General features: G+C 49.1%; 1 protein-coding gene and 1 non-coding gene across 6 annotated transcripts in view; both read right to left on the reverse strand.

Annotated features, from left to right (window-relative positions):
* The window catches only part of FIP1L1 (factor interacting with PAPOLA and CPSF1), a 54,675-nt gene that overhangs the window by 13,630 nt on the left and 15,083 nt on the right, over window positions 1-25,962 (reverse strand). For all 5 annotated transcript variants that reach the window (XM_029076467.2, XM_029076466.2, XM_029076469.2 and 2 more), the window contains 4 exons: window positions 20,854-20,963; window positions 14,188-14,281; window positions 12,085-12,241; window positions 1,018-1,072 (listed from right to left, as the gene is read on the reverse strand). In XM_029076467.2, the coding sequence (XP_028932300.1) occupies window positions 1,018-1,072; window positions 12,085-12,241; window positions 14,188-14,281; window positions 20,854-20,963 (416 nt within the window). The remainder of the gene's footprint in view (window positions 1-1,017; window positions 1,073-12,084; window positions 12,242-14,187; window positions 14,282-20,853; window positions 20,964-25,962) is intronic.
* LOC114815718 lies at window positions 23,840-23,943 on the reverse strand. Its single transcript, XR_003763521.1, has one exon. It is a non-coding gene; the product is annotated as a U6 spliceosomal RNA (small nuclear RNA).

Consider the following 25,962-nt stretch of genomic DNA (forward strand, 5'->3'; position numbering starts at 1 on the left):
TGGGGGTCACAGCCTTAATCCCTATTTTAGAGAGGAGGTAACTGAGGCCCGAAGAAGTGAAGTGACTCGCCCAAGGTCACACAAGTGGCATGACAGAGCTGGGGTTAGAACCTGGCTATCCACTAGCCACGCCGCCTCTTTAGGAAAGGCATCAGAGAGTTCACTCGTAACTAAGTAGATCCAAATATCCTCAATAACAGAGCATTAAATGAGCAATGTTTTGTGTTCTGTGAGTCAAAATCATTCTGACACAACATTTGGTAATTTCTTAATCGTAATCCCCTTGTCAGGTCACTTGCCTCAGGACTTGGCAAAAGCTACAGGAAATGACCTTTTCAAGCACAGCCATTCACCATAAACCGAGAATCTGAATGTCAAGCGGAGCGTATTAAACCCTCTATTATTCTAGGGAAGAGTTAGTCTTTCAAGATCTACTAGTAAGCTCACAATTAGAAAACACCAAAAACAACCTACCAAGTCTGTAGAACATTAAAAGAAACCCAAACAGAAAAAACAAGCAACTTTCTTAGTGTGTTCCTCCACTCAACACTGCTTCGCTAAAACAAACTGTCAGATTAATAAACCCATCCATTTAAGAAGCAGCAAGGCGTAGTGGATAGAGCACGGGTCTGGGAGTAAGAAGGTCATGGGTTCTAATCTCAGCTCTGTCTGCTGTGCGACCTTGGGCAAGTCGCTTCACTTCTCTGTGCCTGAGTTACTTTGTCTGTAAAATGGGGATTGAAACTGCGAGCCCCACACGGGACAGGGAACGTATCCAACCCCATTTCCTTGTATCCACCCCTGTGCTTAGTACAGTGTCTGGCGCCTACTAGAGCGCTTAACAAATGCCACAATTATTATTATTAATAAAAGGAGGTACGGTACCAACTCCAGTTCAGTAGCAGTCCTTACCTCGTACATTGCTTTCCTCTCTCTCACTACTTGGGCCAGGAGAAAGGAAAATCCTGGTTAGAGAAAAGTGAAGAAAAGTACCCAAGTAATTCCATACTGATTTACCTTTCTATTGTCGGTATAAGAGACGGAGGTGGCGCTCCTGGGGGAGGAGGAAAACCTGAAATCAAGCAGAAGTAAAGGAAAATTAGCTCCCGGGAGGATGAGGACTCCCTGGCCGAAGCATTATAACAAAGGACTGCCCACTTTCCAATGGGCCTGGACTCACAAATGCTTATTTCTCCTGGACCCCCAAACTGAGCCCTACACTCTGAAAAAGTTAGAAATTGTCAATCACTCCAGGAAGGCAGCCTGGCCCGGGACATGGATCACTGGGCCGAACGTCAGGAGACCCCCCCTCGTGTTTTTGGCTCCTTTTGGGAGCCCATTTTGGAGAGTCACCTTTTTTGCGAAGTGAGTTTTGACGACTGTCGGCGCCTCTAAGTTGCTTCGAAGGTTTTAGATTAAACCACAACCCGAAGTAGCATCACCCCTTTCGAAAAGACTCGGGAGAGCCTCTGGTAGCTGTGGAGACCTAAGAGAATTCATTCTTAATACCTCGGGCTTATGAAGTTCATTTCCCTCAAAGAACTGAAAACACCTCAAGGCTGACAACAAAAATCCCTCCGCTACGTCTGACTGGAACCCCCCCAGCACTGTTTCGGCCTGCTGGAGCTAACCGGTCAGTCCCTTTCCGGGCCCTCTCATTTGCAGATTTTGCTCCATTATTCACACAACCCTGGCGACGAAGTAGCATACGCTCACATCCGGCTGGAAGGGATGGGAGAGGGCCCCTTTCTGGTAAACACCTCCTCCCTCAGCTGCAGGCGCACACATACAGCAATCTCCCCCCGGGGAAGATCTGTTTTCGGTTTTTCAAGCACTCTCGATCTCGCAAACTCCCTCGGTCAATGAGTCAAACGCTCAACCAACTCCCCCGTCAGAAAATTCTTCCTCAGGCGCGGCCTAAATCTCACAGTCCTCTAGTTTCGACCCTTTTCCTCTGGCTTCTGATGCTACTGGCGGTCGGGCCTCTGGGAGGCTGTCCTTCACCCCCACCAATCCCCCCAGCTTCCCTTGCAGCCCCGATGGCTAGAACCAGTGTCCTTGCCAGGGTCTGAGCAGCACAGGCCCATCTTCTGTTCTCCCCCCTTGTATGCTTCGTTTTCACCCCGATGTGCTTTTCAGCCACATGAAACCACTCATTCATTCGCCCTCTTGCGTTCCCACAGACGGATTCTCCTTCCGCCGCACCTGTCCTTCTGACCGCCCCAGGCTTTGCCAACTCTCACGGCCCTTGGGACAGCTAGTCCCACCCGCTGCGATGCAAGGCACACCCCCAGCGGGCGTTTGGCCACGGACGGCCTCGGCTCTGCTCTAGATGCTAATAATCGTAACGACAATAACGGTATTTTTTAAGTGCTACTACGCGTCAGGCTCAGTTCTGACTGCGGGGGTGGAGACGAGATAATCGGGTGGGACACAGTCTCTGTCCCATATGGGACTCAGAGTCTGAATCCCCATTTTACAGATGAGGGAACTGAGGCCCAGAGAAGTGTAAGACTTACTAGACGGTAAGCCCGTCAAAGGGCAGGGACTGCCTCTGTTACCGATCTGTCCATTCCAAGCGCTTAGTACAGTGCTCTGCACATAGTAAGTGCTCAATAAATACTACTGAATGAATGAAGTGACTTGCCCAAGATCACACAACAGACAAGCGGCGGAGCCGGGATTAGAGCCAGGTCCTTCCGATTCCCTGGTCTGTGTCCCAGGCCATGACCGATGTTCCTAAAGATTCTGAAGAGGTTCCCCAAACCGGGCCCAGGACCTCCAGCCACGGGGCTGGGTGATTCCCAGCGGAGTCGGCATCCTCTCCCCATGAAGATCCAGCTCAAGGGGCTGGCCCACCCCGGGACAGGTGTGCCGTGACCGCCAGGCCACAGCCAGAAGCTGCCGTGCCAGGCCAGGGGCCAGCTTTGGCTTCCCTCTGGGCTCTGGCCTTGGGTCAAAAGCAGAGTCCCCGGGAAATATCTCCGAACGCCCACCTAGGCCGATCGCATTGCGGACACTGCCCGAATGAAGTGGGGTGGGGTGTTTCAAACAGGAGGCCCATTCTCCCCAAGACTTAGACTGATGTTGGGCGAAACCTCCTTCTGTTGTTGGAAAGAGAGATGATGGAAAAGGGAAACACTGTTGTCTGTTTTCATTACAGAATGCAAAGTTTTAAACCACAATGATTTACTGCCTTAACCTGAGGGTTAAAAATGATTTCTCTCCTAAGGTTTGCTCCCTAAATTCGGACCGGAAATCCTCAATCGAAATATTCAAATGAGGGAAAACTGTTTGACTTCACTAGATTAATGGTCTCGTGACGGACGCAATCTCAATCGCTTTCAAATGTCCCATCTCAGTTGAAACCATCTGCAAATAATTTGTTAGAAAGGTTTTTACAAGGCTCCAGATGTGCACCTTTTTACACCAAAAGATTAAAGAACCGAGTCAGAGAAAAAAATTGACCCTAAAAGAGAGTGCAGCTCCTATCTGTTCTAAACGCACCAAAAAAACCTTTTTAGGACAATTCGTGAAAGATCGCAGTAACGACATGTCAGACTGGAGAACTCCAAATGCCTTCTGACAAAAGGGGCGGCTTCAAACATTCGGTCCCGAAAGGAACAGGCCGGCCACATCTCTCCAGTCCTCCCCCGCTTACAAAGACCTCTCGTCACCTCCTCTTCCCTCTCTGCTGCTCCCTGCCAAACGCATCGAAGTCAGTGGAACAAACGTGTTCGAGAAGTCTTTCAAATAAGGTCTCCTCGACAGGTCCTCACGGAACCAGAAAGAAAGAAAATGGGAAAGAGAAGGCAGGGCGTTGTTGGAGACCTTTCTGTAAACTCCCCTCCCGCCCCACCTCCTGCCTGATTTCTTCTGCGCCGTCTACGGGACATGTTTATTTCCAAGTCCGCTGAAGGTTCTGCTCCCCCAGAGTCGTTCAATCAATCAATCAATGATACTGATTGATAGTCATCACCCAGTCACTCTGGGAATTCAGTCGGAAGAGCTGGACAGCTGAGTCAAAAGTAGGGCGTGTACTGCCAGGCCTGGAATTTTTAAAATGAAAGTTTTCCTGAGGAAAACTACAAATTGAATGTGGTCATTTCCTCAAATTTCGGTGCTTACAAAACTAAAAGCTACAAGCCGCTTCCTCCTCCCCCCTGCAGCTACGGAAAGTATGAATACGCGAAATTTAAAACCAGAATGAAGGAAAAACTGCAAAATTGTATGCTGGCCATCTGTGGATCATCATGGGTGCCACTGGGATGGAGGAGAAGTTTCTGTCACTCGAGTTTTATGTTTCTGCCTTCATTTGAGAGCAGGCTGCTCCCTTCTTCCACGTGAGTCAGTTCCTCGAGGGAGGGGACAGTGCTGCCAAACCTGCCACCGTGGCCACCGTGGCCAGGTCACTGCTGTGCTCCTAGTGAGCCCAGACAGGGTGGACAAACCTGCTGACCATCCTCAGTAATTACTGCTGTGCCCAGAAAGGCTGCGACTAATGGATGGTGGGAAGGGCCACCCGGGAGGAGCGAGAGACCCGGGTGACCACCGGACTAACCCATGGACATGGGCAGGGATGCCCTGCTCCTCTAGACGTGGGAACGGACACGGCTCTCCCATCTCACAATCCAGAGGTCTCCCACTCTGACCATCTTCCACCTCCCCGTTCTTTTAAAAGTATTTTTCTTTCATTCATTCATTCATTCATTCATTCCTTCCTTCCTTCATTCCTTTCTCAGGAAACAGGGACTACGAAGATTGGGGAAGGCCGAGGGTTAAAACGATGAAGGATGAGCCAACACGTCCTTGTGGGCAGGGAACGTGCCTTCCAACTCTACGTTACTATATTCTCTCTTAGTACAGTGCTCCCCACACCGTAAGCGCTCAATAAATACCATCGATTGGTCGAGGACTTTTCACCCCTTCGGCAACATTTCCCCTCCACGTACTTCCCCGACACCATCAGTCGGTCACTTGTCTGCCCGGTGGGAGAATGTGGGCTTCCACTGCCGGACTTCCCGTACCAGAGGTGGGTGGTAAAGAAAGCCGATGTCACAGATGTGGGAAGCGCGAAACTGCCAGGGAGGGGAGCAGGCCCAAGCTGGGTTCCGGCCCGAATGGGCCACCGGACCTCTTGGGTGGGCCTTTCTCACCTCCCCTTAAAAGGGTCCGCCCGATAACTTTAGAATGTTGAGAGAAAAAGTGATTAAGACAATCAAGGAGCATGGGTGGTCAACAGATGACCTGGCAGGAGTCATTTTCCGATTCACCGTTGTTCCTCAATCTTCACATTTCAATCCGGTCTACTTCCCTAGCTGCTCACCTTTCTCCTTAGCCCCTAAGCTCCGAAAACTCCTCCGGCACAGAACATAGCTGAGCCACTCCCCGTTACTCCCCGACCTCCTAAAACGGGGTTTTGCACAAAGCAGGGCACCGGTGGGCACGGGAGAGCTGATCGTCAAGAAGATGCCTCACCACAGAATCCTCGGAGCCCCCATTAAAGGCACTGTGCATTTTTCACTCACTACCCGCTTTATCAAGGGTCGGGATCGGTGGAGTCGAGGATCCGGCGAGTCTATTTTGAGTTTGGAAAGGGCGCCCCGGGCCTCGGAGAACTCTGGAGATTCTCTGCAGGCTCCCTCCGTTTCGGCATCCGGCCCGACCCTCCCACCTACCCCAGGTTCTTGCTTCGGGGCCGACCTAGAGATGGGGACGGGACCCCAAAGGCACACGGGGTCACGGATAACTATCCTGGCTCTTTAAAGATGTCAACCGGGCCGGATCCCACGGGCTTTTCCCGCTCTACGAAAGGGAAACAAAACCTCCGGCCTCGAGAATCCTTTCAACCCCGATAAATCGAGTCATTTCGGTCTTGATTTTCTATCAGGTCCATCCATTCTACTCACAGAGTTAAGGCAGTGATAATTTGACCACAGTCCAGAAGTGTCATGAAAAGGGTGGCGGTGGTGGTCTTGAGATTTCCACCACAAATCTACCATCAAATCTGGAAACATAAAAGCGTTCCATATGCAGCACGGGGGGTGGGGGTGGGGGGGACACCTTCCATCAGCAATCACCGAGTACAGGTACATAAGACGGTTGATGCCCTTTACTAATCAAGCCCGAGTACTTCAGATAATCAGACATTCAGATAACCAAAACAATCGGATCTGGCAGTCTTGGGGATGAATCCTGTCTCACTTGATCCTTTGCAAAAGTCTTCCCGATTGCCCGAACCCAGCCTCAGTTTGGACAATCAGCTTTTGTCTCTGGTCTGATCTTTTCCACATTTCTTACCCGATTATAACCCATGCACGTCTTCTGTCCTAAGTACGTGAACGCGGGAATAACAATGTTTGGAGAAATATGATGCATGCTCAAAGCCACAACTACCGGCTGCCTAAAACAGAAGCTAAAATCTACCCCCAGAGGTCACTGCAAATATATTGCTTTACAATTCAAAAACGACTGCTAACCATCCACCACTTCTCTCATTGAAAACATTCCAAAAATGCCACGGTCCCAAAACAAGAAGAAAACCATGTCAATGGGGAAGCGGCACAGTCTAGGGAAAAGAGCCCGGGCCTCGGGGATGTGGGTTCTAATCACGGCTCTGCCACTCGCCTGCTACACGACCACGGGCAAGTCACTTCACTTGTCTGTGCCTAAGCTTTCTCTTCCGTAAAATGAGGATGAAATACCTGCTGTCCCTCCCCGTTAGGCTGAGCCCCACATGGGACGGGGACCGTGTCCAATCTGCCTTTACTGTACCTACACTGGTGCTTAGGACATAAGCGCTTAATGAATACCCCAATTATTATTATTCTTATAATAACTCTTGCACTGCTCTCAACTCCACAATAAGACGCTAATATAGCTATCCCAATTCAGGGCCAGTACTTTCTGGTGGCCAACCCGCAGTGATCCTTACATGCATCGATTCCAACACGGCACACAACCAAAGGGCTCCAAAACTCTACGGTGTCCGCAGTATAATTTTAGCTCCCCCCAAATCAAAGGGTTTTCTCAAAATTAGAAGTTTAGGGAATCGCCTGCCTTACTGTGACCCTGCCTTCCCTCCCACAAATGACCACATCGGGAAGGTCTCAGCCCCCAACAAACCTCCACCAGGAATGATGTTGCCTATGTGTACTCTCCCAGCCCCGACCTGGCTCTTCCGGCACCCCCAGGGTCAGCTACGGCAGACGGAGAAAGAGGCAGCAACTACAGCCGTGGCTTAAGGACCCAGGGAACGAGGGTGTCGGAGAAATGCCGACGAGACTCCTGTTTGGGAGGATATTCTGAGCGACAACCCTGAAAGGCAAAAGGCTGTAAACTTCACTCTTCTGACAAGAGGCATTCAATGAGAAAAACCACAGGAAGTAGCAAGGATATCTGGCTCGGGTGAAGGCTGAAGGCGGCCACTTTGGCAAGAATGAAGAAGCATTAAGGGATCTGAAAACATTCTGGTCTGACTTGTTGGTGTTCGGTCCGAAGCATCGGATTTTTGGAGGGTCGGGGGGGGGGTCTGGTTCAATTGGTTTCAGAGCAAGAAGGCTGCATACAACAAGAGAGTTTACGGCGTGAGGAAGAAATCACGCAAAGACCCTAAATAAGGCTGTGGTCTTGAATAATGCTCACCCAACTTGAGAAAAACATCAGTGGATTCTTGAAGGGGGGCACGGTGACAATTTACAGAGCAGAACGACTACTTTGAGAGACATCTGTCCACATACGTACTTTTACTATCCTCATTAGATTCCACTCTGCCAGTAACTTACTGTGACTAATCTAGAGTCCTACATACGATACCTCAAGTGGATCCTAGCTTCTCACTAAGACAACACTGAACTTTCCGACTGAAAAATTCACCACGAAAGAAAACGTGAATGCATTACGAGATGAGAACTTCAAAGCAGAATCCTTTTTTCAAAAGGGGTTTCTGGAGGATGTTTTGCATTTAAAATATGCAATTATCTGGTCCCTGGTCCCCAGTTAATATCAGATAGCCACGGTGCTTCCCCACCCCACCCGGCTGAACCTAGGCGATGGCAGCCTGCTTCACAAACAGCTTTGAAGATAAAGGGCTGGCAGCAGCACAATTAAAACGCGGGCCAGCAGCAGCCAAAGCCACAGCCCTCGTGGTTATATTCAGACGGACTCAGAACACAAAAGCATGTCAAAGGAGTCGTTCCGAACGAGCCGGGTCGCAAACCTGCAAGGGAAACGAAAAGCTACGCCGAGGTGCAAGCCTGACGTCCCACTGAAGCCAGGCGCCTACTTCCCAAAACACTTCGCTTTAGCCGGTCAGCTAAGCCGAGGTTCCTTCATTCAGTCGTATTTATTGAGTGCTTACCGTGTGCAGAGCACTGTACTGAGCGCTTGGGAGAGTACAATACGACACTAAACAGACACATTCTGTTCCACCTGAATGGTATTTTCTAACGAGAGGGGAAGCTTCGTCCCTGACCTATGACCCTGAAGAGACCAGCCTACTTGTCCTCGGCCCCTGCCTGGCTCGTGTCCGAGGCCTGATCCCAATTCTCCCTAGCTGGGAGTCAAGCTGTCACCCCCTTCCCTCCAACCCCCCCACTCCGCACGAGAGCCCAGGTCCAGCAGTGCCTTCCACCGGCTACACTTGGCAATTCCACTGGAGGGGCGAAGACGGGCCTGGAGGTTCGAGGGCATAATCCGAGGGGACGGCGCGCCCCGTGAATGACCCCTAATGGGCCGGGCTTTAGGGGTCTCTTCTTTCAGAGGGGGCCCCTCGCGCTCCCTCCCTTGGGGACAGGCTCAGTCGGTCTCTGGCCCTGTGGAGGCTTTGGCCAGGGATCAAAGCAACAGCCCAGCAGTGGACTTGACCTGCTGCCTCTCTTCCCTTCTAAGCCTTTAAACAATGAAAACCATTTACATCCAGTATTCGAGTGCTTCAGCAGGACAGAAGCGCGCCCAACTTTCTTTGACCCTGAATTAAAATCAATACGCCCCGTACCAGGAATCCACAATGAAGCGTCTGCTCGCCAACAGTAATGACTGCAAATTCTGCAACTTCATAAAAACGATGGACCCTCAGGCTTCTGTTACTCTCCTCTCCATCTCGGGGGCTTGACGTCGCCCCGCGGCTCAGGATGATTCGACGCTGCTGTCGGGGGCCGGGCTTCGCAATGACATTAACGTCAACTTGGACACTGGACTCTCTCTCTAGCTCACTTTTCACCCTCTCACCCGATAGCCTCAGGACACAAAGAATTCCCCAACACCCAGCAGCGTGGCCTAGTGGATCGAGCATGGGCCCGGGAATCAGAAGGACCTGGGTTCTAATCCCGGTTCCGACCCTTGTCAGCTGTGGGACTTTGGGCAAATTTCGGTGCCTCAATTACCTCATTTGGAAAATGGGGATGAAGATTGTGAGCCCCACATGGGACAACCTGATAACCTTGTCTCCACCCCAGGGCTTAAAACGGTGCTTGGCACATAGTAAGCGCTTAACAAATACCATCGTCATTATTACTATTGTCTGCTGTGTGATCTTGGGCAAATCATTTCACTTATCTCTGCTTCACTTACCTCATTCGTAAAATGGGGATTAAGAGTGGAAGCCCCATGTGAGACATGGACTGGACCCAACCTGATTAGCTTGTGTCTACCCCAGTGCTTAGTGCAGTCCCTGGCACATAGTTAGCACTTCATGCCATTAAAAAAAACCTCAAAACTAAACGACAACACCTAGCGTTAATCCCTCCTTGGCACACCTCAAACTCTACAGAATTTCTGCAATGAACATAGCTTTCATTGGGAAGTTCGCCACTGATCCATGTTGGGTTTTGTTTGTTTTTTGTCGCACAAGCACCAACAATGAAAGCATTGGTCTCCTGGGCATGAGCTGCCCGCGTGAAGGCTGGCAGCCGAAGCAAGAGATGCAGTCAGCGGCTCTGGGGTGCCTAATGTGTTTTTTTAATCTTGAGATTTTCTACAACTGGCAATCTTCAGGATGGCTCAGCACTTGACATTTATTACCCCCGCCCACCCAGAGCAGGGCGGTTGGGGTCTCGGGAAAGGTTCGAGACTAATGATCTTACCCGGCTCGCTGTGCGCCATGCAGACGCTGGGGCCAAATAGACTGTGGGTCACCGAGCACTCGGTGGCCGAAGAACCTAAGGAAATGAGCTCTACTCTCGCTGGGTCAGACGAACGGTCCACCCAGCCCAAGACCTCGTTTCAGAGTAGTAGTTGGAGGGCTATATACTGGGCGTGCCCTGGGCCCACTGTACTAAGTGCTTGGAAAATAACAAACGAACAAGAGACACATCCCTTGCCCACAAAGAGCACGTATTCTGTTGGGTAAGACAGGCGTTTACAAAGAAATCGAAGTAAATAACTGAAAGGGCAATTGAATAAACTTATATACACAGTGACAGGAACCAGACGCCAGTTAACCTGCCTAGTCGTCCCGCTCACGGATACAGGACGACCAACACCTCACTCGCTCCCCTTCCCATCCCTTATTTTCTCCCTACTAACCAGTGAAGAGCGGGAATTTGTCCAAAATCTGACATTTTCGGTGTGCAGACCATTCTACGGTCACGCTTAACCCCCCAGCTGTATGAAGCGCTTCCTCATCATGCTCGTTTTGAACTTACCGCCTTCAAACCTCAGTGGCACCCTCTCGTCCTGTGGCCGAGAGAGACGGGTAAGCAAAGACTTGGTCTTTATCTGACCGGGCCCTGCCTTCTCCTCCCTCCCACCGGCCACCTTTCGGGCCCCCGGTGGCTCTTAGCATTTCCAGGGCAGAATGCAAATCAATCAACACTGCGACTTGCCAGGAGCTCCGGATAAACGTGGGACAACCTGATTCCCCTGTGTTTACCCCAGCGCTTAGAACAGTGCTCTGCACATAGTAAGCGCTTAACAAATACCAACATTATTGAGAAGCAGCGTGGCTCACTGGAAAGAGCACGGGCTTTGGAGTCAGAGGTCATGGGTTCGAACCCCGGCTCTACCACTTGTCAGCTGTGTGACTTTGGGCAAGTCACTTAACTTCTCGGTGCCTCAGTTACCTCATCTGTAAAATGGGGATTAAGACTGTGAGCCCCACGTGGGACAACCTGATTCCCCTGTGTCTACCCCAGCGCTTAGAACAGTGCTCGGCACATAGTAAGCGCTTAACAAATACCAACATTATTATTATAAAGGGGTGCCAGACTGAGTTTTGGGGATTGCCTGAGTATTTCAGTGGGTCAGGGCCTCTATTATTACAGCGCGATCACCGGACGTGCACGATGGCCCCGCGAAAGAAACCCTGAAAATAGCTATCCCTTTATTTGACGATTGACCGGTCCCATGTTTTGTTGGAAATTGAAACAAATTGGCTAATTAGAGCCTTGCCAACTTTTTTCTACCGGCTCATGTTGTTGTACTGTCATTCCCTGTGGGCAAGGAACAGGTCTACCGACTCTGTTATACCGTACTCTCCTAAGCGCTTATTACAGTGCTCTGCGCAGTAAGCACTCAATACCACTCACTGGGAAGACCTTAACGGTTCCTCAAGTGTTTTTCAGTAAACATGCACCACCGCAGTATGTTCTGGGGTCGGCTAATCGATGTTTCCCCATTCGCCCAAAAGCCGCTAGTCAGTTCTGCCGAAATGTATATTGGCATTATATATTTTGGGCAGTTCAAGGTTGAGGAATCAGAAAACACTCTTCCCACAGTGAGCAACGGTCTGAACAGAAGGTGACGGAGTCAGGAAGGACGACCGAGGGAGCCGGGGATGACCAGATGCGCTTTTCTGAATATGGGGTTTAAAAGAAGAAAGCCCTCGCAGCGGAGGAGAACCGACTATCTGAAACTCTCCCTCCCGCAAGGGTGACATGTACAGGAAGGAAAAACGCTCCCGGAATCCCCGGTCCACAGACGAGAAGGGTGGTCCCGTGGCAGGGGCATTTGGCCAGCGAGGTTTCGGCCTTCCTCCTAAAGAGGAGCGACACCACGCTGACATTTGGCTTCACTTTAAAACAAGGAACACACGGAAAGAGGACCCTCCACTTGGCGTTTCTTTTCAAAGGAGCAGAATCGTCTTACCTGGAGGGGGAATCAGAGGTGGAGCAGTGCTGACAGTCGGAGGAGGGGGAAGGAATGGAGGTGGTGGCAGGTGAGTGGGAGGAGCTCCAGGGGGGAAAAATGGAGGGGGTTTGCTAAAATTGTTGTCTACTTCAGCGGCAGATCGTTCGGAGAGGACCTAGAGGAATTAAGACCACGGTCAGTCATCGACGGATAGGCTCTGCACACTTTCTTATCAGATTAGCCGTAATTTTTTTAAGGTCTCCCCCTCTATCAATCAGTGGTATTTGAGCACTTACTGTGTGCAGAGCACTGTACTGAACGCTTGGGAGAGTGCAATACAACAGAGTGGACGGACACATTCCCTGTCCACAACGAGCTCTAGGCAGTAAGGTCCTCGTGGGCAAGGAACGTGCCTACCAACTCTATTGCATTACATTCTCTCTCAGGTGCCCAGTACAGTGCTCTGCACACAATAAACGTTCAATAAATACCATTGATTTTAGGGGTGAGCTGATTTCCGTGAATCTCATTTCTGACTTACCTCGGGAAAGAAAAAGAAAAAGATACCCACATCCCAGCTGAATTAATGCCCGAAGTGTTTAGGAAACAGATCTAAAACTCAAAATGAAAACTCTTGAAGACGTATTCATTGGTATTTACTGGATGTCAAGTCTATGGAGAGCAATGTTTTGGACACTGGGAAGAGTGAGAACAACACAAGTAGAAGATATGGACCTGACCCTCAAGGAACCTAAAATTGCAGGGAATTAGAGATAACCGTTGTTGGAAAATGAACATTTGCATCCAATCTTAATTTTACCCCAAAATTCTGGGGCGCAGCACAACCAAGCACACAGATACCATGGTTCAATCTCCATGTGCCCAAGTGCAGGGCACCAAGAAAATTCACCAAAAGCAACATCTTGGAGTGTAAATCCTTTCCATTTCCTAAGCTCAGACAGAATTGTAAGAATCCTAGAAAAATGCTTATGGCCAAAGATAAAGGTTACTAAAAAATGCAAAAAGGGGTCAGGAAATCCATAAGAAATTAACTCCAAGTAACTCTTTTCAAAACTCATAATGCAAGTATGGATATCACTCATCTTTCTCATGAGGGCCAGACCCATCTACTTCACAGAAGTGAGGAGGAACGGAAAACTTGGATGCATTTTTTAAAAGTGAAAGTTCTTCAAAAATCAATCGATCAGTGGCTGATTGACAGAGAAGCAGCATGGCCTAGTGGACAGGACTGGGAGTCAGGGGAACCTGGGTTCTGATCCCGGCTCCAACACCTGTCTGCTGTGTGACCTTGGACAAGTCACTTCACTTCTCTCTGCCTCAATTACCTCATCTGTAAAATGGGGATTCAGAAAGGGAGCCACACGTGGGTCATGGACTGTGTCCAACCTGATCAGCTTGTATCTATCTCAGTGCTTAGTACCGTGCCCGGCACACAGTAAGTGTTAAACTACAAAATAATAATAATCAGAGCCTTTAGCTTCTTTGTTGCAGAGGGTCTGCAAGTGTTGCGGTTAATTTATAGAAAATCTACAATACATGGAGCACATTAGGCATATTCATCTTCTATAGGATAAAAGATCCACACCTTTGAAAATATTAAAATACCTGTTTAACCATCTAGTAGTAGAATTATGTATGTCATTTTAGGAGAAGGGGCTATAACTCAATGCTCCCACTCATTTTATCGTATTGATTGTTCTTCTTTTGGGAAGGATTAAAGGTGATACAGTAATAGAACTTATTAAGTGCTTAAAATAACAGCATTTACTATGCACTTACATATACAGAGCTCTGTACTATGAGCTGGGAAGGAGTACACAAATGAGAAGCAGACCACAAGAGGGGGTGGGGAATGTTGGCAACAGATGCAAATGGAAAGGTAAAACAACAACAAAAATCCTCCGAAAAACACCATAGGCCAAAGACCAGTTTCTTGTTCCTCCCCACGTGGTCAAGCTTCCATCTGAGACAGCACACAAAGTAGAATACTCAGGTCATCTCGCTCTAACTGTTGGTTAGAAATAAGACCAGTACAACTGCAAAACAAAGCAAAAACCCCTATTTGGCGAGCATGAGATGCATTAATTCTTAAATACCAACCTGTATGTTGCTGTTTTCATTTGCACGTCTTCTTCCTTCCACTCTGCTGATCGTTATCGTCTGACCAATGACATCTATGGTCCCAGATAACCTCCTGGAAACATGAAAAACCCAACCCAATCAGCATCCGTGAAAGCCTTGGCTAATTCCGACTCATTAAAACCTGAATGGAGCTAAGTCCCCGCTAATCTCCTGCCATTTTGCAATATGACCAAATTAACTTTCTCGGAAGAACTCCTGAGACTTCCAAAGCTTGCCCTTCCCCGCCAATAAAAACATTAAAATAATGTTTTAGGAATACAACAAAAGCCAGGACATTCAGAGTTGGAGCCGTAGGAAATAGACTGTAATTGAAACTGTTCTCTGGGAAACTGGAGAAGAGTGATAACTTGGAACAAAGAAAGAGTTCAGTGTTACTTTGAGCCTCGATACTACAGCACGTCTCACACCTGGATTGCAGACTTCCCAAATTTCAGGAAAGACATAATAGGAACAGCACGCACCTTGGCGGTGGGAAAGCTGTTTGGAAACTCTTTTTTAAAATCCTTTTAAAGTTTTTTTTTTCTTTTTTAACAGATTCCCAAATCAAACCACCTTTTCACTCCTGGTGGAAAGTTTCAATTGAGTAGATATTCGTGTGCCCACATCCTCTGATGTGCACCTACAATTCCTGTTTAGATTAACTGCCAAAAACTACGTGGGCTACAGAGAACGGAGGTCACTGCGGAGCATGACTACCATTCCCCGTGAACACACGTTCAATGGACATGACCGAAATCGTCATCGCTAATACTTACTGAGCTCCAGGCGGGCCGGGAAGGTGTCAACCCACTCTGTCACATTATGCTGTCCCAGGTGTTTTTAGTACAGTGCTCTGCACACAGTAAGCACTCAATAAATACCACTGATTGATTACTGGGGTTATAAAGTAGTTTTGGAGTATAAATTCTTCAGGGACAGTTTTGGTTTTGTGTTTTTTTTTAAACTCAGTATGCGACTCAAAGAACCTGGTCTGACTGGCCTGGTATTGTCAAGGAATTGACAATGACTCCACTGAGACTTCAAACCTGTCAGAAGGCGGCTTGGTCAACTTGAGGATCCTCAGAACCACCCCATTCTCTAGACTTACCCTTCTAAACTGTTCCACCATTGAAAGATTCTTCATACTACATTAAAACAGGCACTCTCTAAAGTTGAATATCTTTCCTATGATTGAATACAACCTAAAGGAAAATCGGGCACTTTGAAGTCATATTAGTTTATTGGCAAACTGTGGCAAAACAGGAGAGGCCGCTAAGTCTGCTGAAATAGCACCAGGCACCGGCGAGTTTACGTCCCAGGACGCAACATGTACAATAAAGCTGGCCAGAGTCATTTAGGTGGGGCAAACAAGTCACTCAGTGCATTACCGAAGAGAAATCTAAAAATAAGGCAATAGCACTCTAAATAAAACAGACATCTTACGACAATGTGTGCACACTAGGCTTAATTTATTTGAGCTGAATTGGTGCAATTTGGCCTTTCAGAAGCCAAAACCACAGTTTAGGAGCATAGTTTGGGTTTTTTTATGGTAACTGTTAAGTGTTTACTATATGCCAAGCACTGTCCTAAGCACTGGGGTGGGTACAAGATAATCAGGTTAGATACAGTCCATATCCCACGTGGGGCTCATAATCTCGATCCCCAGATTTGGTGATTGAGGCACAGAAAAGTGCAGTGACTTGCCCAAGGTCATCCAGGAGACAAGTGGTGGGGCCAGGATTAGAACCCAGCTCCCCAGGCCTGGGCTCTACCCATTAGACCTCGCTGCTTCTCAAGTTCAAGTCACGCTGTACTAAAGTAGCTTATTGCCGGTGTAGAAGTTGGGAAGGTGGGTGGCGACCCTGAAGGGTGGGCAGGGGACGGCAGGGATTGTCTCTATCTGTTGCCGGACTGTACATTCTAAGCACTTAGTACAGTGCTCCGCACATAGTAAGCGCTCAATAAATACTACTGAATGAACAGGTTGATGCCCAAGGGGGGCCTGGTGACCCCTCACCTTGCAGCTACTGCATAGAGAGGAGTGAGCCGGCAAGCACCACACGGAAAATGAACGGGAAATAAAAAGAAGAAAACCCCAGCAACGGTATCATCTTTCAATGGATAACAGAGACGACGGCTATTGCTGCCCTGCTTTTGTTCCCTACTATGTGAGTGATGATAGGGGAACACGATGAGAAGCCCCGGGTGTTGCCTCTATTTTTTGTTTTCTGAGGTTCCGTTACATGATGTGATCTGACACTTCTTAGGAGCATGACTTACTTTAAAATCCGCTGCATGGCGTTTTGGCAAAAACAAACTAATATCGTAATTCCCCAGTGGGCAAATATTCAAGGACAAACAAAACTGACCAATTTTATTTTTGAAACGCCGTATCAAAAATAATCAGCTCCTCCTGAGTCACCCTGTCTTCTAACAACTCAGTGTAGAGGTCTTTTTTACTGGGGAAGGGGAAAATTCAATACCAAAGATCAAGAATCTCACAGAAGACCAGGAGGATCTCGGTGAAGCACTTCATTCAAGTACCTAAAACTCACCTCCCATAAGAGCCTGCCATTAAACTGGCCAACGCTGATCTAAAATGCCTTTGGCATAAACTCGGCCAGGCCAATACCAGTTCGGGCTTGGTTTCTCCACCCCAGCTTCTCCACCAAACCTAACCTGCCAAAAAAGTTCCAGGAACAGGGAAATAATCCCTTTGCCCCCTCATAAGAAAACCAACCGAAGATTCCATAAAAACATTTTCAAATACGATATGCCTTCATTTCAGTTCTCTGGGTGTCGATCGGAGGGGCGGGTCTTCATTTCACCGTTCAAAAATCAAACTTTAAGGCTGAAAGGGACAAAGAAGAGGAGGAGGGTAGGCACTGGGGCTGAATCCTCAAGGAACCCTAGGCCTGATGTGGGAGACCCAGGCCATCAGCTCAGAGAGCCCTGACACCCCAAATGAGGGGAGAGGGATTTTCAGAGAGGAAAGAGAAACCAAAAAAAACCAAGCAAAGGACACCCAGAAAATCTTGAAAATGAACCACGACTTGGAACGAGAAGAAAGGTGCCATTTCCACATGCACCTGAGCAGAAACCCCCTTGGGAGAGATTCCAATCTACTGGAAAGGGTTACCAGTCGACCGGGAATAATGAAGTGAAATGACTTTCAGCCCTTGCAGGGAAAACACTAGAGGGGTCTATTAAAAAGGCTTTTGCCCGGAGCAAAAAATTTCAATTTTCAGACTCTTGAATAACCGTGTGCCTTTCTTTAGCCGAAGGGTATACGGGTGTCGCAATATCAAGGTGAGACAGAGGTGAGGCCACCCTGAGCGGGATCCACTGTTCTCCCACAGAAAGCAAGACAACCAATGGTCCCCGGAGTGAGGAACTTGTCGATACTGTTTGGTCGTCGTCTTACCTTAGGTCGGGTGATTCGGCCCTCCCGTATCGCTCCCGCCCCTTCCCGTTGCCTGACCGGCTTTTCTGAAGGCAGTGCTTGCCTGAGCCTGAGAAGAGCTGCTGATTTCGCTGAGGTAAATTTTCTAGATCTTATCTTGTGCCTCTACTTCCGTGGCTTTAGATTTCTCTCGCTCAACTGTTCTATTCTCTTCCTTGAAGCTTTTCCTCAAGGCCCTGTCCCTTCCGAAACCCAGCTCTTGCCGCCGGGAAGAACCTTTAGCGGGAAGCACTAACCCTGCGGCCCATCTGTAACCATGGGCTGGTAAACGGGATTTCATCTAAAACACACAGGGGTGGGAGCGGGGGCTCTTTCGGCAAGTTTCAGGGGAGGAGCAAAGGATCATCCTGAATGCAGAAATTGAGTGACGTAAAAGCAGAACTTCACTTTGGGCTTCGATGTGCCACGAGAAATGGGCGGGGGCGGGGGCGAGGTGGCACGGCTGAAAGATTTCCTTGCTTTTGTGACTTAATAGCATTATTTTAATATCTGCTTGCGAATTTCCGACAACTCTCTCCTTCCCTCCCTTGGGGCGGGGATCTTCCTTCTTGTGGGTCCGAGGCACAGAGCCAAACCCTGCTGCCACATCTTACCACTCCTTCAGCGTGCCCACTCTCTAAAAACTCAATTTTCAACTTCCTTCGCAAGAAATTACATCTAAATGAGAAACATGCTAGAAATTGTTCAGATGGAGTCCCTCTCCGGGTCCAAGGAGGGGCAAAGCTTTAGAACAGAGAGCCAAAAATCGGGATCCGCCCATTTGGCGAATCTCAGATTTCACTTCGCTTGGCAGTTCATCCTGGCCCAGAGTTTTCCTGTGAGCTTCGAGACATCAACTGCTAAGTCGGGCCGCCAGCATTTCCCTTGGTAAAGACCCTGAATGGCTACGTCAAGCAGCGGTCCTAGGCATAAACCTATTCTGGACACCCCTCCACCAGTGGGCTTGCAAAGGAAAGCGCAAAGATTTACGGTGACGGCTGGGAATCGGCCCATGGAGCGGAGACACGGTGTCCTGCCTCGGCCCTGCGGCGGAGCGAAAAGTGCCACTTCCATTCTCCTGTTTCTCCCAAAAGACGCTGGCAGAAACACTCTACTGAGCTCAGTGAAAAGCGAGGTGCTTCCCAGAACTCCAAAGCATTCCCTCGAGTTGTTTTCAGGCTGACTTGGAAAAGAGCCTTCCCTAAGGACCAACGAAGAGCAATGAGATGAGGATGTGCGTAGTTCTTTCGAAGACAGGATGGAACAAAATTCAATCCAGACCAAGGAAGTCAGAAAGACTATTTGGAGGCGAGTGCCTCAAAAGAGGAGGAAATGTATCTATTCCCTCACACCCTCGTCTCTGATGAGTGGCATGAGGTGTAGTCACCCTGAGAGACATGAGAAACACGTAACGAAGCGGGGAAACCGCCCAGAATAATCGCTCTCCGTCTGGGACACAATTTTCTGCGCATTTTAAGGGGCTCGATCCAGTAGGATCGTCTTCTCCGTTAACGTCGGGATTCTTGAAAAGCGTCTCGATTCATTCGAATTGCTTTTTGGTAGCGCCCTTTCTCGTAGACGTTTCAAAAGTGCCTCTTCTAGGAGTTAACCTCCTGTTGCCCGAATCAGAAGGACAGGGGCAGGAAAAGGAGTGCACCCAAGCCGGGAAAGGGAGCACATCAAAGCCCAGTGAAAAAACGGCGGCGGGTAAAGACTTTTGACTCGGACATTAAAAGGTGGGAAGGTGCTCCCCCGCCAACCTGAGGGAGGTGGGGCCGGGGCTTCTGCAATCACAAGGCTGGAAGAAGGGACTCTGTGAGGTCAACAAGTGCAGTGGCCCGTGACAGGCAACGAATCCGCTAACGCCCTGCCGAGTGTTTCCTTCACCGTAGACCCGCCTAGGTTCTGGCCCGGCCCGGGGATGCTGGAAAGATGAACACCCAGGTGGGCAGCTGTCCAACCCCACCCACTCCAGAATGGGCACGAGTCTTCAAAGTGTCCCCTTAACAACCAGGTGCCTCTGGTCCGGGGAGAACTGGGACCACTGCTAACACCCACCACAGCCCTGGACCGGCAGCCGCCACGGACGGGGTACCACCAGGAGGGACACGGAGGGATGGAGCGAGCTTGTCTTCCAAAGATTATTTTCCAATAGAAGAAGGTGGCGGTTTGGCCCAAATGTGCCCGGGCAACCTGATGCCTGGGGCCTACTTAAATCTGGCAGGGCTTCTGCGGGCTCTAAGAAGCGCTATGAGGCTCACGGTCCAACGGGCTTGTCCGATTTCAGCCTTTCCCGTTCTAGAACTGCATCTTTCCACAGCGGCCCCCAGCCAGGACTCCTCGGACATTCAGGAGGCAAGTAAGAGGACAAAACCCGACGCCCAAACTGCCCTGTCTGTCCAGTGGCAACTTGTCGCTCTCCTGTCCTCACTCAACCCCTCAGAAGCATCTTTAAATCGTGATTTCTCTAGATGCCACTGGCTTAGTGGGATTCCCCTGCCCAGCCACATTCGGTTTCACCCTCTACAAGGGGCAAAGGCTACATTAGGTGGGATCACACCTAAGTCAGTCCAAACCGTTCCAGAGAGGCAACATCTGCCTCTCTAGAGGCGATTCCACAACTCCCCCCTCAACATGTCTTGTGCGGTCGAGTCGTTTCCGACACCACGGACACACCTCTCCCGGAACGCCCCGCTCTCCACCTGCAATCGTTCCGGTAGTGGATCCAGAGAGTTTTGCGGATAAAAATCCGGACGCGGTTTACCGTCGCCGCCCTCCGGGCGGTAAACTCGAGTCTCCGCCCTCGACTCTCTCCCGTGGCGCTGCTGCCCAGCCCGGGTGAGTTTTGACTTGTAGCCGATGGCCTGCCACTCGCTAGCCACTGCCCAAGCTAGGAATGGACTGGACGGGCCTCTGTTTGACTCTCCCTCCCGTTGCCGAGACCGGTAGAGTACTGGGAACTCTCCAGGTGCGACGCTGAGGGACCTCCCCACCCCAGCTCAACTACCCGGGGACAATTAAGCCACTCGGTCCTCGAACCTGGAGAATTCCATCCTGCTGGCTGTGAAAACAAGAAGTGCAGGGAAGAAATCAGGGCCCCTACAGCAGTCCCGCTTCTAACTTCCGCAGAACGACCCACGCTTTACCCCGTACACAGTTATGGCAAGGCTGAGGCTTTACTGAATGACGGTGGCTCAACTAACCTGCTTGGTGGGAGTCCTGTTTTGAATAGGGAGGGAGGAGATGTAAACTCAGCTTTGGCAGCCTGCAGTACTGCTTCCTTCTCTGCATTTCCAGTTCTGCCCTGCTGAACCTTCAAAACAATTTTTCTTCATTAGCTCATCTACTTTAATTGTAACAGCAGTTTACAGAGAACACGATCCAAACAGACTCCTCTTTACGGAGGAATTAACTTCAGATATTTGAACCCAAGACTACATTTCAGAACGCGAAACTAGCTTTGTTAGAACGGTATCCCGTGTTTTTTTAAGGGGATGGACAGGAAGACACATGTGGCTTCAAAGATGTGTGACATAAGGCTTAAAACAATCCGGATTAATGGCTAAAAGTTCACCTCAGAAATTCTCTTTGATTAAACGGGTATCTCAATTTAAAATAAGTTGTTTTCTTTTCTGCTTCAGAAGAAAATTGTTTAAAAAAAAAAAAAGGAAAAGAAAAGCACAACAAAAAACCAACAGTAAAATGAGTCATGTCAACACTGGAAGCAAGGAGTTTTAATTCTATCGCTGAGGGATACAAGGGTTTTAAATTGGTGTAAATAGCCCAAAGCCCTCAAGTTTTAGTCAGCGATACAGACGCAATTTCTAAGGCAAGTAAAAAGAGCGGGCCAGGAGGGAAGGGAAGTTAAGAACAGCTGTCCTGCTCTTCCACTTAGCACAGTCCACTGAAAACAGATGTCCCAAGGGAGACAGTCAGCATTTTCAGCATCTTGAGGCTAAGGGATGCGTGCCGCAGCCTTCTGCCCCTCATCCCTCTGGCTTTTCTGGCTCCTTCTCCAAACGTGCCCTCTGAAAGGCCGTCCATCAGGTTAGCCCCCCGTCCGTGGAGCCAGCATCCCCAGAGCCCGGCCCTCCTTCGCCCTCCCCCTGCACCTGGTCCCACTCTCCTGGTGGGGAGGCCACGGCTCCCGCCTCCGCTTTCAACCTGCAGCCCACCACCCTTCCCTCGTCCAAGTCAACACGCCCCTTCCTAGCTGAGATTGTAGAATGACCTTTTTTCTCAAGCCTCCCATTTCTCGTCCCAACTCTACCTAGTCATCTTTCACTTCCTTCCACCCCAGTTCTAAATTCCCCCAACATGTGTCTTGACCAATATGAGGACCGTTCCTCCTGCTTGATTTTTCTTTTTTAAATGGTATATGTTAAGCGCTTACTATGTGCCAGGCACTGTTCTAAGCCCTGGGATAGATACAGGATAGAGATTACCCTGTATCTACCCCAGCACTCAGAACAGTGCTCTGCACATAGTAAGCGCTTAACAAATACCAACATTATTATACAGGCTAATCAGGTTGGACGCAGTCCACGTCCCAATCTTAATCCCCATTTTGCAGACGAGGTAACTGAGGCCCAGAGAAGTGACTTGCTTGAGGTCACAGAGCGGTCACGTGGGTGGAGCCAGGACTAGACCCAGATCTTTCGAAATCCCAGGCCCGGGTTCTCTCCACTAGACCACGCTCCATCTCACCTCGTCTCCCCTTCCAACCTATACGCCATGTCAAGCGCGGTCAGACTTCCTCACCACACACCAAGTAAGGTCAGTCCCTGGCCCACCCTGGCACAAGCAGCCCCCTACACCTAGCAGGGCTTCCTTCTGAGAAAATAGGGCTCGTCCAGCCTAAAACCCTATTCCTCTCTCTCTGAATGACCTGAAAAATGCAGATCAACACCACAACCAGCCCTCAATTAAATTCACTTTGCTTCCATTTCCTGCCTACATCTACATGCGCACGCACTCCGGTCTGCAGGGGTGTTCAAGTATTCAGCTGCCCACATGTGCGGACGCAACGACACATCTGATAATGCTTTGTTTAGTAGTTCTCGAAGATTACTGTGCTGCGGTTGCCTGACCTGTTGGGATAGTACGTTTTAAAAATTGGACTGTAAGCTCCTTGTGGGAAGGGAACGTGCCTACCAAACTCTGTTGTATTGACCTCTCCCAAGCACTTAGATCAGTGCTCTGCACATGGTAAGCGCTCAATAAATACCATTCACTGATTGATTGAGAGTTGTCTCCCGTTGGATTGGATTCTCGGTGGGCAGGGAAAGCGCCTCCACTTGAGACTGTTTTTCTCAAGCATCGAGTAAAGTGCACCTCACCAAGAGGGTGCTCGCTAAATGCTACTAAATGGTTTTAAGGTAATCAGGCACGTTCAAATGTAATGCATGAAAAACCCCACTAAGAGAAAAGTTACTTAAATTTCCTGTTTTTGAAAGCAGCATCCAAATAACAGAGCTCCACAGCTCCAGATTATAAACTCTTTAAGGGTGGAGGCCTCATTTTCTATAGGCAATTTAAAGATCACGCACTTGCTTGGTGCCTCAATTTCACTGGTTGATGACGAGACCTCTCGGAGCGGGCACGAGGCCACGGGGGCGAGATGCAGCTGGTGCTGTCATGCCTCTCAAAAGCTCTAACCCACAAGCAAAGAAGAGCCCAAAGTGTAATCATAGGTAGAATGAGCAATCCAGTCTTGGGCCTACCGGTTTCGTAGCCAAGTTGTTCTGTACCACCACCATGGTATTTATTGGGCATTTTCTACGTGCACAGCTCCGTACAAAGTGCTTGGGAGCGAAAAACACAACAGAGTTGGGCACGATCCAGAATCCGCTGGGTGGTGATAGGAGTAAAAGTAGAGGGAGCACATTTATTTAGGTCGAGGACGCTCGGTTGGTGGGATGTGCCAGTTTTGGGGCAGCAAGGAAGAGAATTCCAAGTGACCTTAATGAGCTGAGAGAAAAGCTCCAAATTAGGATTTGTTCAAATCAAGTAAGCAGGGACAGTAAGCTGGACAGAAAAACCCCACAAGTTCAGATGAGGCACGATCGGGCCCGAAGGTCCTAGCCGCACATACCTCAGCAGCAGGGCCAGGGGATATTTACAAAACGACGATGACGACGGCATCTGTTAAGCACTTACTACGTGCCAAACACTGTCCCACGCGCTGGGCAAAATAAAGAACGCTTCACCAATTTGCGTGTCATCCTCGCAAAGGGGTCATGCTAATCTTCTCCGAATCGTTCCGGTTTTAATATGCGTGCTGCCGAAGACACGCAGGAACCAGGAAGTAACAAAGCCTCGGCTGGGCCTTTATGAGAGCCAGTTTGGTCGGGGTGGTGGAGATGCGGGGAAAATTGGAGATGATCCTTGGCGTAGTAGCAGAAATAATTATAGGATTACAAGACTCTTGAGGAAAGATCAGTAAAGGAGTTGGGCCTGGCTGATGGGTGGCTTCCTCATTTACCCAACCGTTCACCTCGATAAAGAGTGATCGCAAGAATGTGGACTAGCTAGTCTCTAACTCCACCGAAGACCTCCCGACACCCCTCGTCCCCTCCTAAAAAAGGGCAACCTTAAGCAACCAATGACAGAAATGTTAGTGACGTGTAAGAGCATGCTGACGGGTTTTATCAAGAGCTGAAAGAGAGCTGCCAAGGAAGGCTGTGAAATCTGGGTCTTGGGTAGTTTAGGTGTCGTCCTGTTTGGAGGCAGAGACCTGAACTGAGTGGCCTCCTGCAGCTCCTTCCGGCTCATGATTCTCTAAATGTTTTCCCCGTAAGCACGCTGGCTTTATTCTTCTCCAAAATGCGAATGTCAAGTAAACTTTAAATGAGGATTTTCTGAACGTTCTTCTGCAGCGCTACCCTCACACATCCCAAGAATCCAATGCTAGTTCAAGTTCACTTTCAGCAGGAAGAGGCAACGCGACTGCCTCTAGACAATAATCCCTTGCTGGGAGAAAATGGGCTCTTCTAATGTGTGAAAAGGACTTAAGTCCCTTTATTCTCAAATCATTTTCTAAAATGGATTAACTAAAAAGGCTGAGAATACTTGCCCCGCTGCCCTCACATCTTCATAAATTATAGTTTACCAGAGCCTGATAATTCACTCGGCTTAGCCTCTCAGAGTTTTAAATTCCCTTGGCCCTGATGTAGCCACAGCCTTCTCCCATTAGGCGGAAAAAAGACACAAAAAAACCTCCAACCCCCCCCCCAACCCACCACCCTTAAAAATAGCATGCGGAGAGTCAACCCCTGTGCCCAATTGACTCAAGATGGCTGCCTAAAATTGGAGACCAAACTCCTGGGTTTGAAGACCTACCGTGAAAGGAAGGAAGGAAGGAAGGAATGCAAATAGAGGCTGTTCTTATTTGGGATCGAGAAAAGAAACCATACAATGACTGCTTTGCTTTTCACCACTAAAAACAACTCATCCGTTCTTCCATCTGCCTGCTAATGAGACTTGGAAGATGTGATCAGACATCTGAAAGGTGGATCTAATTAGAAAGACAGCACCGAAGGGGGGGGGGGGGGAAGAAAAGCAAAAAACCTAGCAACGATTTACAAAGGGATAGCAATAACCCACCCATTTCCAAATGTCTTAGAAAAGAACAGGAACCCCACTCCTTACCGTGTGCAGCAAGTAAATTAGCATTAAGTAATGTGCTATAAGATAGAACTGTGTCCAGAAGCACCGACCAAAAAAACCCCCCAAAACTACCCCTTCAAAGGAAATGATAAATAACAATCAAGAGACAAATCACAATGCCTTAAGCCATTCTCTGAAAGACACGTAACCGGATGAGGGGACAGCTAGCATCCCGGCATTATCTCCATTAGGAGAAGCTCTCATAAACGTACAGGAATAAACAGGGTGCCACCCTGCTAAAGAGTTCACGTCACAGTGTCAAAAAAGAAAATGCTGCAACTCTGAGAAGAGATCACGGCCCAGCCTACAGAGCTCGTCCAGCCCATCTGCACCCAACGCTTGATCTCTTACGACCAAACGCGCTTGGACTGAAAATAAAACCACAACATAGAGCAGGGGCAGTCTCACTCGGCATGTGTTAGTACGATCAGGCCAACAACTCACGTGCTCGCAGCAGTAAGGGGCGGGGGGCGGAGAGGGAGGGAGGAGAACGGGATGACGCAAAACAACAGTCCGGCAAGTTTGTAAGTCACCAAGAAGCTGCAAGCTAGGAAAAAAAAAATTAGAGCAACTTCCACTTCAACCTCGTCTGCGTGTGGTGGTATGAGAAGCATACTCGAGAACGAAAATGAGAGCAACCAAGG

Source organism: Ornithorhynchus anatinus, chromosome 12 (genome assembly GCF_004115215.2).
Source record: "Ornithorhynchus anatinus isolate Pmale09 chromosome 12, mOrnAna1.pri.v4, whole genome shotgun sequence".
NCBI classification, from domain to species: domain Eukaryota; kingdom Metazoa; phylum Chordata; class Mammalia; order Monotremata; family Ornithorhynchidae; genus Ornithorhynchus; species Ornithorhynchus anatinus.